Source organism: Aythya marila (genome assembly GCF_965140915.1).
Source record: "Aythya marila genome assembly, chromosome: 2".
Classification (NCBI taxonomy): domain Eukaryota; kingdom Metazoa; phylum Chordata; class Aves; order Anseriformes; family Anatidae; genus Aythya; species Aythya marila.
This window is the reverse complement of record NC_139043.1, coordinates 36,721,536-36,736,183: the sequence shown is the minus strand read 5'-3', so window position 1 is coordinate 36,736,183 and position 14,648 is coordinate 36,721,536. Positions and strand designations below refer to the sequence as shown.

The 14,648-nt window shown below is 40.9% G+C and overlaps 1 protein-coding gene across 1 annotated transcript in view; it reads right to left on the bottom strand.

Moving 5' to 3' along the window:
• Nucleotides 1-3,962, bottom strand: part of CHN2 (chimerin 2) — a 162,752-nt gene extending 158,790 nt beyond the window's left edge. Inside the window, exon 1 of the mRNA XM_082754739.1 lies at nt 3,572-3,962. Within this exon, the coding sequence (XP_082610865.1) occupies nt 3,572-3,620 (49 nt within the window). The 5' untranslated portion in view covers nt 3,621-3,962. The remainder of the gene's footprint in view (nt 1-3,571) is intronic.
• Nucleotides 3,963-14,648: the final 10,686 nt, after the last annotated feature.

Here is a 14,648-nt window from a genome sequence, read left to right as displayed (position 1 = left end):
CCAGGACAGAAGGAAATTCTGGTCTTAACACAGACACAACTTCAAGTGGTTCAAGTCCAAGTTCAAGGTCTAAATCCCACTTGCACCTTCACAGAACTGTAGGTGGGAAGGCAAAATATCTACGCCATAAAATTCTTGGCCAGCTTTCTCACATGACATATTTTTGTATTGTTTAGCATTTTGACTTGTTGAACATTCTTTTTGACATGAACTGGCAGGAATCAAAACAGAAACATGATGAGGCAAATGGTCATTTGCAGAAACAAATTCCCATGTTTCAGCACCAGTGTTCATGAACCGACATTTCCCCCCCTGCCCAGGGCTTAATGGGGCTACAATATAGCTGTGCTTACCAAAATAATGAATGTGTGTTTTTAAAAAAGAAGAGTAGAGATGAACATTAAAAAACAGAGAACTATACATATTTTCAGAAAGGTATGTAAGAGATGGAAGAAATCATCCCTTTAAAAAAAGGGGAATGAAAATTCCCATCTGCCATTCAAACACTAATTCCCACTATTATCACTCAGTCAATAAACTCTTTTACTTCTTATAAGACAGATTCTAGCTAACCCTTGCCTTTCCATACAGGTAGTAGAGCCTAAATGAAATCTTAGGAAAAACCTTAGGATGCTTAGCACCACACTGTGTTCAGATGTGTTCAGATGGACCAGAATCTGGCTATCAACCAGCTCAACATGTACTCATGCATATGCCTACTAGCGTACAAGCTAGTACCCTGAGAAGTACCCAGAAGAAATTAAGGAAGACTTGATTGTTAATTATCACATTGTAGTGCTCAAAACTGAACACATATATTATAGACACTACTTTCTGGACTTCTGTTGTTACCTCAAAACAAGAACAAACCCTGGCAGTGCTCTCAAATTTGAATTATTTATATGCTCTCAAGAAGAACAGTCCTATTTATTTTCAGAATGTTTGTATATGTGTGTATCTTAAGATACATATATATGCACACATATAAATAAAAACTTTTTTTTTTTTTTTTGAAGCTAAAAATGTATTTGCAAGTAGGAAAATAGTTCCTAGATCATTTCAAGATCTGAATTAGATAAGCAATGTTTTAATTTGGCTTCAGAAGTTCTGTAGGAGGTGGACAAACACTACACTGCTCCTAGAGATGGTCAAATGATCCAGCAGCACATTATGTAGCTTGATCAAGGCCAAGCATCAAGTCAGTGGTAGAGCTGAGTACTGCAGCTTGGTGTTCTCCTATCAGCCATGAACTTTGTTTCTATTAGTAAAGTGTAGTGTAGTGTTATAATCTTCCTTCTTCTCCTGAGTAGAAATAATTACGTCATTTGGAAGTCTTCATACTGGTAAGTTAAACATATACATAAATTCTACCAAATTAAATTTAAAAGCAAGACTGTTTGGTAAGATTATGTAAAAAAGTATGCTCTAAGACTTGCTGAGTTCTGAGAACTGAAACCACAGACAGCCAAAATACAGCTGCACATAGTCAGATATGGTGTGTCTGCTAATATTGGAAACTTCAGCATGCTGCAGCAAATTTAACTTCTGATTAGTACATATAAAGAAAAAAAAAAACACACCACAGACTGAATGCACTGGGGAAAAAAAAAAAAAAAGCACTCCAACTTTGTAAAGTCTGAAAGTGAAGGGTATTCTGTTATTTTATGAAGCACTTGACAGTATTTATTAGTTGCATTACTGTGGCATCTAAGAGCCCCAAGCGTGGGCCAAGGCTCAGCTGTTCTTGTCCTTGCAAAAAAATACAAACCAAAAGATAGACCACAAACTGCTGAAGGCTGTAGCAAAGGGCTTCATACAAAGCAGAGAGCTGTCAAGAGCCAGCCCCCCTAACTTTCAAGTATGTGCATCTGTGCAGAGCTCAGTTCCCAGGCTAGACGCTAAGCTTGGTGCTGATTCACCTAACTGCAGGTGAAGGCACCTCGAGTTAGCCAATACCAAATGCTCAGACCTATGATGTTTCTGAACTCCCACTCTTCATTTCAGATCAGGCATTTGAACCCAGACTGCAAGGGCTCAGTGTTGGATGGATCCTGGGGCCTGACTCAGTACAGCCAGAGGGGATTCAGAAGCCTGCGCTGAGCAGTGTTTCTCAGAGGCTGGCACAACGTGCCAGAAAGTCTTGGAGACTCATGGAGCACAGAAGCAAAGCACACAGGCAACAGGCTTCTGCAGCTTAATGCTTAGATCACCAAGGAGGAGAATCATGGGTTCCAATCCAGCTTTTTAGGGTTATTTCTAAGTTTTTCACATAACAGATGTAAAAATCACATACACAATCCATCAAATAAAAGTCACATTGCCTGGACGAGGACCTTAACTAGTAGGCTACTGAGTTGGGTTGACTCTTGCTTGTTTTCATTCCGGTCTTGCGACTCTTGCATCATGAATGTGAACACAACACAATTTCTCATGCCTACTTCTTTTACGTGCTTTCTGGTTAAGGCAATCAGGGCTTGCAGTGTTAGTGTTTGTTACTAAAAGGGTTGGAATAAATATGTATTTTAAGGAGCCAGTTCCTTCTTTGGATCTGGCTGTAAGTGGCACATACTGGAACAGGGACACATATAGTAAGTTGTGTAAGTCATACACCATCTTTAAAAGAAACATTTGTTCATTGCTTTTTAAATTTATTTATATTTTCTACAGTTGTATTGATAGCCAAAGGAGCTTGTCTGCTTTTCACAGCACATATTGCTATGTTTAAAAAGAGCTTTTACAAATTCTCAGTCTGGCACCTCACATAAAACACTGAGTCACAAGTCCTTTGAACCCCAAAGTTGTTCATCCCTCTATTTACTCCTTCAGCCCAATAAACGCCAGGATAACGCTGAGGATATGCTCCCTGCCAATTCCTTCGGTCTACTATCACTCACGCATTAAAATAACAACTCAATGAGCTAAGAAGCAGACGGCGGTACTATTATACCAAGGCTTTCCATTTCAGACCGCCTCGCTCACAGACGCAACTTTTCTGTTTCCCGGCGTTAGGCGGGATGCCAGCCCCATGCCACCACCACCGAGCCCCAGGGCACGCAGCGCATCCTCAGCCCCCCGCACGGCCCCCGCGCGTGTAATTTATTTTATTTTTTTGACCCGGAGCGTTTTTAGCTAGTTACTGAGTTCGTTTTCAACCGGGAACCAGTTGCGGGTATTTTAAAGTGGTTCGAAACGCCCTGGGTGCCGCGATCCCCGGCCAGGGGCAGCCCCAGTGGCAGTGCCCTGCGAGGGGCGCGCTGTGCCCGGGGGGGGTGCAGGCGGGCGAGGCGGTCCCCGAATGTCCCCTGGCCACCCACTACCCCCCAAAACGTGCCCGTGGGAGCCGGAGGGCTCTCCCCGTGCCCTGCCGAGGGGGTGGCTGACACCCCCCTCCTTGACCCCACACAAAGGCAGGGGGGAAAGGTTGGAGGGGGGTGCGAGCCGAGCCCCACCGCCCCCGCAGGGGGATCGGGGAGAACAGGGGGGGCATCTCGGCGGAGCCCGGGGCGGGCGGGACGGCGAGCTGCGGACAGGTAAAAATGGAAGGAGGGGAGACACCGCTGGCGAAACTTACCGGAGGAAACGGACGAGCCGGACAGACTGGAGTTACTGGATGCTGCCATGGTCCCTCCTCCTCCTCCTCCTCCTCCTCTTCCTCGCCCCTTAGCTGCGAGCCCCGCGCGGTGCCCCGCTGCCGCCCGGCCGCTGCTGCCGCCAGCCCATGGCCAAGTGCCGCCGCCCGCGCCCCGCTTCCTGCGCCGCCGGGGAGCGGCAGGCGGCGGAGCCCCGCCGGGGCGCTGCCGGCCGCGCCGCGGGGCTGGGCTGGGCGAAGCCGCTCGGAGGGGCCGGCAAAAGACCCCGCGGGGCTTCCAGCGCCCCTCTCCGCACGGGGAGCGGGGTCACCTCGCGGCGGGGACGCGAGAGCCGCCCTGCCTGCCTGCCTGCGCCTTGCCTTGCCTTGCCTCGCCTTCCCTCCTCCTCCACCTCCTCCTCCTCCCTTCCCTTCCCTTCCCGTCCCTTCCCTTCCCCGCCTCCTGGCGGGCAGCGCTGACAGCCCGCCGGGGGGGACCCGCCGCCGCTCCCCCCGCGCACACAAAGGAAGCGGCGGCGGGCAGGGGGGGTCCCGCTCCGGTGAGCCCCGGTGGCCCCACCGAGCAGCGGCCGAGCCCCAAACCTGCACGGGGCTGGTGGCCGGAGCTGATCCTACCCGGTGCCGGTGCCCGTGCCCCCGCCGGAGCCTGTTGAGCGCCTCGGCACGGCGCTGCCGCCGAGGGGGCTCTGCGCCCCCATCAGCGGGGCTGCGCACCTGGGGCAGGGCATGTGTCAGCCCTTTGTCTGCTTGCTGCTTTCCTCCTCCGCCTAGCACCTCTCACCCTCACTTTTCTTCATTTTTTTTATTTTTTTTTTATTTTTAATTTTTATTTTTCCGCACATGGCTTCCTTTTTCTTAAAAAAGAAGCCCACACCCTCCCGCTCTCGGGCTCTCCCTGCCGCTCCCCGGCTCTCCCTGCCACTCCCGGGCTCTCCCTGAGCCCTGCAGGGGCCGCAGGTGGTGCGGGGGGGTGTGGGGGGGCGACCGCAGCTGGGGCCCGGCGGCTCGGGGGGGTAGGGGGGGAAGACACCCCCCCGGGGGTGCCTGTCAGCCGTGCTGAGGGCACTGGCCTGCCTCTTAATGGGCGACTTCCTAAGAGGACGAGCCAAGAAAGCATCAGTTGAAAGCTCCTCTCTGCTGACCGCTCTTTATGTTCCCTTCGCAGCGCTTTATTGCCAGCCAAAGCTTCCATCTCATTTTATTAAATGAGGGCAAAAAGGCAGCAGGAAGGTGGTCAGCTGTCAGATGGTTGTCAAAAGCCGAGCGGCATGGCAAGTCTTGTTGGCATGTGATCTGCAAGAAGCCTCTAACCCATTTGCCTTGATGATGATTTATGAAAGCCTTCCATGTTTCATAACAGAGAGGCTATAAAATAAAGTTACTTCGGGACGAGTGAGGAATCGCATTAAAGTTTCTCCGGCAAGTCAAGCCCTATCCACCCAGCCGCACAGCTTTCCAATGATCGTGCAAACTGCGTGCCCTCGCTGTCACCCGCACCCGGCCCCTTCTCCTCCTCCTCGTGCCAAAATAAAACCCGGGCTCGCTGCACCAGCCAGCCGGGTCCCATGTCTCCTCGGGAAAAAAAGGTGTCGAGACCCCCTCTAGCGGCCAGCGCACAGCCGGTGCCCGCCATCCCCGCAGCCCCGACCGGCAGCGGTGCGGGGCTCCGACCCCATCGGGAGTCCCGCATGGAGCTCGGGGGCGCGTCTGGTGCGACTTGCTTTTCCAGGCTTGCTTTTGTAATGATAGTTCACGCCATGTGAGAGGCAGAAACCTTTACAGCCAGCTTTGGCGCTAACTCTTATTAATCTGTAAATCACCGCCTGACATACAGAAAAATACTACAGGCGTGTCACTGCTTTTTGGTCCTTGGCCAAATATTTTGTGTCACGCGTTTTTAAAGATTAAATGCTGGGAAAAAAAAAAAAAAGAAAAGAAAAAAAAAAAAAAAAACACGAAACGAGAAAGACAGAGGGTTCTTTTGTCTTCTGGATTAGGTCATAAAAGGAGGCTGAAACCTGGGATGTAGAAAAATATTGTAGTATGCTATGCAATATGGTAAATGTCAAGACTGTAATGGTAAATTGTTCACTCATAGAGTACATCATGTTATGAAGTGGTATTCACTCATCTCTTACATGTTTATTTTTTCTGCTCCTCCTGCTGTATCTTTCTTTCTAATTTGTCTCCTCATAGTCTGTCACATGTCTTCATTTTTCTTCTTCATAATCCTGCACTCATCTGTTTCCAGAAACAGTCAGATAACTGTGTCATATGATTGGGGACATACAGTGTTGTTAACAAAACTAATAGAATCTGTGGGAAAGATACCCCAGACAAAAAGAAAGAGGGTGCTCCCTAACCTCTTAACTGGAGCATGCTAGCAAAGTAGATATTGAAGGACCTCAAGAAGTGATTTTATATTTATACATATATATATTTACTTTGAATGAATATTGCAAAAATAAATCTACCTGCATACTTGTCCAAAATTACATTCCATTTGTACCATCTGAATGTATAGTGCTTAAGACTTTGCTTATTGTTAATGTTCTGGTGATAAAATTTAGTGGACTGTTCCTGGCAATAGTAAATAGCAGATGTTAGAGAATATTAGTTGAATTTTCATGCTCCTGGTTTTGATCACTACACTAGAGATCTGATCCTAGATAATGTTTTTATCCTTACAGGGAAAAGAAACCATTCCTTTTACCTATCTATTCACTCAGAATAAAGTGGATTTTGATCCCCAAATTTAATCATATTTCTAAATATTAGACCAGAAATATTTGGCAAATAATATTTAAGTAATTTGGTAAATCATATTTTTAAAAGAGAAAAAAAAAACACATTCTGCTGAGATTTTGTAGAGAGAAAAGAATTTTTATGATTAATTTTAAATGATCTTTCCAGTCATAAATCAAGAGAGGAATTTTGTCAGAAAATGACTACTCTGGGTATTCCAATGAAGTACAATACAAATGAAGTATTTTCTGTACAAAGTCCTTGAATATGGAAATGTCTGGTTACAAACTTGAAGGCAAATGTTGATATCTTTGTGATAATAGCAGGCATGAGGTTAGGTAACCTCAATTTCCGCAACATTTAAAAGTAAATTAGTAAAGTTAAGTGAAATGTCCTGCAGATTGAAAGAAACTTTTACATTTCAAGACAGGATGGCCTTTTCCTTGGGAGCAGCAAAGAACAAGAAAATTAGAGGGAAATTACTAGATAAAAGGGAAAGCAAATCTGAAAGAAACAAAAGTAGCCTTGTTAAGTGTACAAGTGCAAAGTGAAGGCAGTGCAGTTAAATCCCAGTTTTATTTTGCAGAAATTGCGAACAGATTCTGTCCTCATCTAATTTGTGCAGAGTCTGGCTTTATCCATTGCTAGAAGTGGGAACACTCAGATAACAAGAATAAACTATAAATTGTAGACTGCATACTCTCTTTGATGTAGACTGTCCACAGGTTTTCTGCACCTGTATGCTTCATAAAAATCTGATAAAAATCTCTCTTTACACTCCTGATGGAACTTGATGATACTGTCAGCTTGCATAGCTGAACTTTTATGAGAAGCCCCATCTCCCAGAAGTTTTGGGTTACTCAGTAAAATGACATTTCCCTATATATGGTCTTAGAAACACCACACGTATGGACATTGCCATTGACATTAACAGTGACTTGCAGAGGGGAAATATCAACCTATGCTTTGTATTACAAATGAGAATGATTTGTAGGCTTCTCTGTTCTCTTTCCTGGAGAAGATTTCTTGAAGCTTGCCTTGCTTCTAGAATCATTCAATGCAGTTTTTAATGACAGAGTTTCAACATATACATATATATATACATATACATATGCATACATATATACATATATATATATATAGAGAGAGAGAGAGAACTTACCTAGGGATTAGGAAGCTTACCAAATCAGCTCTTGGACTCTATTTAAATTCTGAAGAAGTGACTGTCTGCCTGAGCTAGCAATATAATATTTAAAATAACATTATACTTGCTCTTGAAACGTATTCCAAATGCTAGTAGACATGGGAAGCCCAAAGTAATAGTTGGAAGATTACAGGAACCCTAAAGCATTGCTGCTGTTTCCAAAGAAATCCATGAAAATATCTAAAAACTTTCTCCAAACAGTTAGTGGATTATATTATTTCTGTACCTTTCTTTAATTATCCACTGTCTTACTTTTACAGAATAGGATTCCTGTTCAAACCAGAGTTTATGCACATTTTGTTCTCAAATAACTAATAATGAGTAAATACTACAGAATTGCAGTAAGTAGCACAAGACCTCTTGATCCCAGCAAAAACCTAAGTGATGCATCTAGAAAGAATTATATTTCATGGTACAGTCCTGAATCTGTAAGTGTGCAAGCATGTGCGTAATTTCATTTTGCCATTAACTCTGGTGGAATGGCATATTTTAGTAAAATTATAGGTATGAGCAGGATAAGGGCCTACATTTGGAGATCCATCAATATAAACCACTGTGACTTTGACAGATGAGGGTATGTCTATACTTCTTTCATGCTATCAGGTGGCCTCAGGAGTGGCCTTGGTTCCTCAGACAACTGGTACAGTCTGGTTAGTGTCCTTATTTCCAAACAAAGGCTCTGCAGACAGGCCACCCGCCTACCACACAGAGTCATTAGTATCACAGCTAACTCATTACAATGACTTTGTGAAGTTGAGAAGGCAAATTCTAGCTGATAAATAGGTTTCTATGCTTCCATAAGATAAAAGCAAACAGAATATCACCCTTCCCCCAAACAGCAGGATGAAAACCTAAAAATAAAAAATAAAGGAAAGTGGGCAGAACTATGCTGCTTTCCTTCCAGACTCCAGAGTTTTTTCCCTTTTAACTAAATTGCATATTGCATATCTAAGTATTCACACATATTTAACATCCTGGTTTCCTCTCATTCAACTTTATACAAAGTAGGCACTTTCACTGGGGAGGCAAAGACCTCCGCTTAGAACTTCCTTCATTTTAATGACTTGGCAGAGTGCTTCCTGCTTAGCTGAAGAGAAAGAGGTCTGAAATACAAGTAGAGACAAAAAAAAATTTTTTTTTTTGATTAGGTAGGTCACTAGACGGGGCCTGTAGAGACATGAAGCTCTGCATCAGCCTAGCTTAGTCAGTCTGAAACAAATTCATCTATAACAAGCATTTATATTACTGTCTGCTACTTGCTGAAGTCTCCATTACACAGGAGCCATTTCATAAGAGTTCTTCTAAAATAATCTGGCCTGCAATCAGTGCATCTTGAGTCTCCTTAGCCATGAACCCCCCCTCATCCAATGCTAACAGACAAACTTCATGTTGACTCCTGGCAGCCAAGCCTCTGTAGGATCCATAGCATGATCCATACAGCCTTTCGAGCTTTGCAGTAATGGCATCTCAGATTATGTTTATGGCATCTTGCATAATCCACTGTATCTGAAGGCTGGGTTATTATCAGAAAGCAGCAATGGCTTACTCTGCATGATAAACTTTCGCCTTGTGGGGAGGACAGGAGTTTGAAACCTAGTTAGCAAATGTATTCCAGGATGAAAACTAGCATTTATTATTTCAGTGTGAGTGTAGATACGTTGGCAAGAAATGTTGGCTTTTAATTAATTATGTAAATTAGAGGAAAGAAAGTATGTTTGGCCCACTGCTTTGATTATGTAATAGGTATAGAAATATAAATGTTCTGCACAAGACAGCAAGACATATGACACAAAGATTTAGTGTTGTTAAAGACCTAAAACGCTAATCCTTCTTTTGATGTTTATATTACTTAGCTGGAATGGGAGGAAATGCATTATTCATTCTTTGATATTACAGAAGTGAAAGACCGTTATAAGCAATATATAATCCATATTTATATACTTTCCACGGTACTTGAAAATTTTACTCAATATAAGCAGAAGCCATAATAAGAAACATAAACCAAAATATCAGTAAATAGCAGATGCACACTGCATTTTGGCATGAATAAATTATGTGAGCCATAATGGTTGCAACAGCAGGAGGTGATGTAGCTCAAAACTCTCTGTGATTTCTCACTTTTTTCCTCATACTCCAAAGAGTAAGGTTTGAGACCCCTGAGACCTAGTGCAATTTTTAGCTCTGCATCTTTAATAGGTGAACAAACTAGAGACAACTATTGTATTTTATTAGCTCTGCCAAAACACACACACACAAAAAGTAGCAAATAGCCTGGTCATCACTTGTGAGTGCTAAACCTGCTGCCATGACTAATTTATGAATTCATCCTATTTGTCCTTTCATCTTTCTTCCTGTCTCATACATCCTATTTTAATTAAATCTCAGATTGAGAGTTCACTGGAGCAGAGAATTTCCTTATTACGTTGTTTCCAAAGTTTTTCTATATAGTGAAGCTCTAAACTGTAATTGGAAGCTGATAAAGATTCTGAAATTACTAGAGTCAACTACATAACTGCCATTAGACCTGATCAGAGAAAAAAAGTGTACAGAAAAAAAATTCTAGTGAAATTGAACTTTAGTGGGCTTGTCCTTTCTTAATAATAAGCAGCAATTTTCAAATCCTTTGCCTTGGAGAAGAGAATTTAAAAGTCCAAACTAGTTATCCTTTACAGAGTAATAAATGACTCGTAGTTTGGAGAATGACATCATTACATTTAAATTCTTCTAGCAATGAAACGTGAGGCTACTAAATATTTAAGTAGATATCTACTTTTTCATATATTTCATGCAATTTTAAAAAGTAAAAATCTGTTAGATACGGTTTAAGTATAATCTATATAAGGTTGATTTTTTTTTTCTTTTTTAATGAACCATAAATACTCATAATTTTGGACTCATTAGTAAAGCTTTTTGTTGTTCCAGGTAACAGGTATCAGACAATTACCACATAGATAGGGAAGGAGGATTTTTCTCCACGATTCTGCAGCGCCTCTCTCTGAACAAAATGGATCACAGTTTAGTGTGAAGGTCAGGCCTGTATATAAGCTACTCTCAACCTCTTTTCTGCAATTACTGGAAATGATATAACTGTGACAGACTCTGATGTAGGTGGAGAGGTGGAACGAGAAGAACAGAAATGATGTTGAAGAACTTAACAGTCAGTCCACTTTGCTGAATACTCTGGATCTCATGTTACTATGTGTTAATCAACTCAACATGAAATACGGATGTACTGCTACTAGCTCAGATTTTCTTATGGAATTGTTTCAAGTAGATTATACTTAAAAATAAAATGAAGCTCTGAGATGTGCAATGTATAGCTTCTATTAAACGTCCTTTTATCCAGACTGACATTTAAATAAATTATTTTCTCATAGTTCAAAATTTCTTCTTTCTTGAACCTATAGTAAAGTCAACATGTTGAATTCACAGCTTCACAATTACCATGACAATGCAGTGATATCAAAGCCCCAGCTTTATTCTTTCATTAGGATGGAAGAAAGAATGAGGCTCAGAGCAGAACAGTTTTTATTGGTCTGTCTTTTTTTTTTTTTCCTCATGTATGAATTGTATGCAAACCTATAAAGATTTAATTAAATAATTAGTTTGCTATTCCAGCGTCCTTACTGCATTTCCTTATTCTGACAAATTTTAGCTAACGCATTTGTTTGACAACTGTTCAATGCACAAATGTATTATGATACTCAAAATTCATGAATAGCGGTGGAGCTATTTGATTTGTTATCTAAAAGTCATGTGCTTAGAGCCTGTAGAAACTAAATGGGCAGTTGTCCAAAATAAATTTTATTTCAGCTACAGAAAATACTGAAAATTGCATTCATCAGACTCTTGCAAAAACAAAGCTTCACTCTTTTATTTGTCAAAAGTAAATTAGTCAAAATATCTATTTAGAAGTTATTTACTTCAGATGTTCATGAATTATTTATGTCTCTATTTTCCCTGTTTAACTACAATACCAAATTATTCTAATTGGTAAAAAAAATAAATAAATAAATAAAGTATTTTAAATGATAGGGGGGCAGCTACTAGAGGAGATATCCCATATTAATGCATTTTTAATTTAGTAAGTGTTTTCTGCTTCTATTACAATTTTATCTAAATGTATTTTTGTGCACTTACTTTGTAGTTTACTAATATAAACCACAGGGTCAGCTGTTTTATTCTCAAATATGTTCAGATCTGGATACTTTGTATTATATACATAAACAGAAATCTAACAGACTATGATGGTTATGGGATTGTTAGTTTCTTGTTTCTTTTTTTTTTTAATTATTATTTTTCTTTCTTTCTTTCTTTTTTTCTTTCTTTCTTTCTTTCTTTCTTTCTTTCTTTCTTTCTTTCTTTCTTTTAATTATTTACTTATTTATTTATTTTTCATTTATAGAATGAGAGGTCAAATGCAGAGATTTTTGATTTTTCATTGTGCCAACATACCATTCAGCTATATAATGCAATTTCCTAAAGGCCTACTGATATTAAGCATCCTAGATTCCAGATGAAGGCATTTCTCTTCTCTACAGTTTTACCTAAGAGATAAAATCAATATATGGCTCCACATTTGTCCCTTAATGCTTGGAATGAAACCTTGCCTCTGCTGAAGGCAGTAATAGTTTTTCTCACTGACTTCAAAGAGGCCAGTGTTTCACCCTTCATTTCCCTGCTGGATACTGTTCTTTTCCTTCAAGCTACCATGTATCATAAAAAGCAATGTGCTTTGGAAACTCTAATACACCACATTAAAAATTGTAATGCCAAAAGGCAACATCTCTATATTTTTAGTAGCAGTGGGAGGAGAAAATAAACTAGGAAAGAAAAATGTTCCTACTCACCAAGATCAGAGCTTTGCTGTATTTATAAATAAAAATACATTCGCTTGAGTAATAAAACTCCCAAATACCTGCTTAGTACCATTACACCAAAGGCAGCTGTCCAGTAAGCACAGTTACCAACAAATCTACTTTTATCATTTCTCAACCATGAAAAGGCTTAGAAATGAGATTTTGAGCACTAATGGGTTTGTAAGAAAGGGGTCAATACCAAAGAAGTTCTGCATTTCTTAGCTGCTGGGAATCCCAGACCTCAATTTTATTCTAAGACATCACGACATCATGGAATACCTTGTTTATCTAATTCAGTTTTCCCAAGCATCTATCCTAAGTCTGAGATCCCTTGCTGTAGCTCTAAGCATCTAGTCAAAAAGATAAAGCAATGAATAAGTAGTGATATGATGGAGTTCTACCAAGAAGTTAATGATAAGACTGCTTGTATGCTCCAACCAATTATTGCTTAAGCTTCCAGGAAAAAAAGGCAAGCTTCACCTCACATTTTGAAATGTATATAATTAACTAGTATGCAGACAGTAAAGAGTACAGAGACACCAAGCATTAGGGATGGGAATTCTTAACATTTTGGGCTGCTGGGCCCCTTTCATTTCCTGAGTCAGGTCTGTTTGAAGTATGTGACAGCCCTGACCCTAAAGGGAAACAGCTCTGGTGAAACAGGGAAGACAAGAACTCATTGCCCTCCACACAGAGTGCCTGTGACTCCCTTCTCTTGGAGCTGAGTCTTTTGAACTCTAGGCATTACTTGATTTTTTGTTGATCTCAAGGCATTCCTTGACACTCTAGGCACCTCTGCTGGCTATTCCAGCCATTCCAGCTATTCAGAATTTGACCTGTGCTTTTTGTTGCTGTGGTGGTGGTTTTTGTTTTTCCATTGATTCCCAAGGTCTTGGTTCCAGTGCACTTAAAACCAAACCTTCATCAAATGCAATGCCATCAAAACATCTCCCTTGAAACTCGCAGTCATACCTTGAGTAAATCTGTCTGTATCTAAAAACATGTTATTTGTGATATAGGAGGGTATATTGGCTCTGCAAAGATAAAAGCACCACTGAGGGAATATTTTAATAATTGTAGTAAAGAATACATCTATACCATAGTTTGCTATAAATATGTACATGGTCTGTACCATAAATAAAGGTTTAATAACCTGTATGTAAGGCTGACAATGGAGTGGCTGACAAAGAAAACCAAGGAGAAGTGAAGTTTCCAGCTTAAAATCAACATCAGAGGTAAACTATGACACCACGATACCGGGAAGAGAGACAATTTCTCCTCACAGCCAAGGCATGCCTTTAATACCTGTAATAGCTTTTTATTTATTTTCTAAATGGTTGTTGTTTTTTATTTGTTTGTTTGTTCATTTGTTTTAGGGGAAAAAAAAGGGAATGTTTGGTTAAGCTAGCTTTTTGGCTTCCTCCCTTTCATGCCTAATTGACTAAATATTGAATAAACATTTTGTATGATACATAAGACTAGCTGAAGAGGACAGGAAAAAATCCAGAGTACAAATGAGCTTTCCTCAGTGACTGAAAATCCTATTGTACATAACTCAAAAGAAAAGCAGAGGTGTCCATGGCCAATCTGCCTTTCCTTCTGTAGAAATCAATAATAATAATAATAGTAATAATAATAATAACAATAACAATAAAGCTCAGAAGTCCTGCTCTCGTTATTATGTTGACATTTGGAAACATGCAAAAACACTGAGTGAAATGCAAATTCTAGCGAATTTTATAAGAGGCAAGTGCCACAAACCATATGATTCTAGAATTGCACATCAGATTAAACATAAAACTGGGGGAAGGGTATGTGAAAGAGCTGTAAATAAGCATGCATATGCAAAAACATTGACCCATCATGAGCCTAGCTGGGTAGAATGGAGGGCATTGAGGATGATTTGGTTCAAGATCTTAAGTTCTTGGCTATACAAAAAACATGCGATGCAGTATTTCAGTATTGTGAAAAGAAAGTTGTGAGTCATTCAGTTAAAATCTGTCTGTTAAAACCAAGCTCATCCAGAAAAAAAAAGAAAAAAAAAAGGAAATGTCTGGTACAACATGAAGGACAAAGTCAAAGCACACCCTTTTGCAGAAGTGCTACTGGGTAGCTGAGGAAATTTGCTGCTAAGTTTCACCCTCCAAAACAATGCTACTTAGTAGAATTAGGGCCCAATGTGGCACAAGGCAAATAAGATTGTTTACCAGCCTTTCTTGGTCCTGTCAGCTACATCTGACGGCATGGGGAA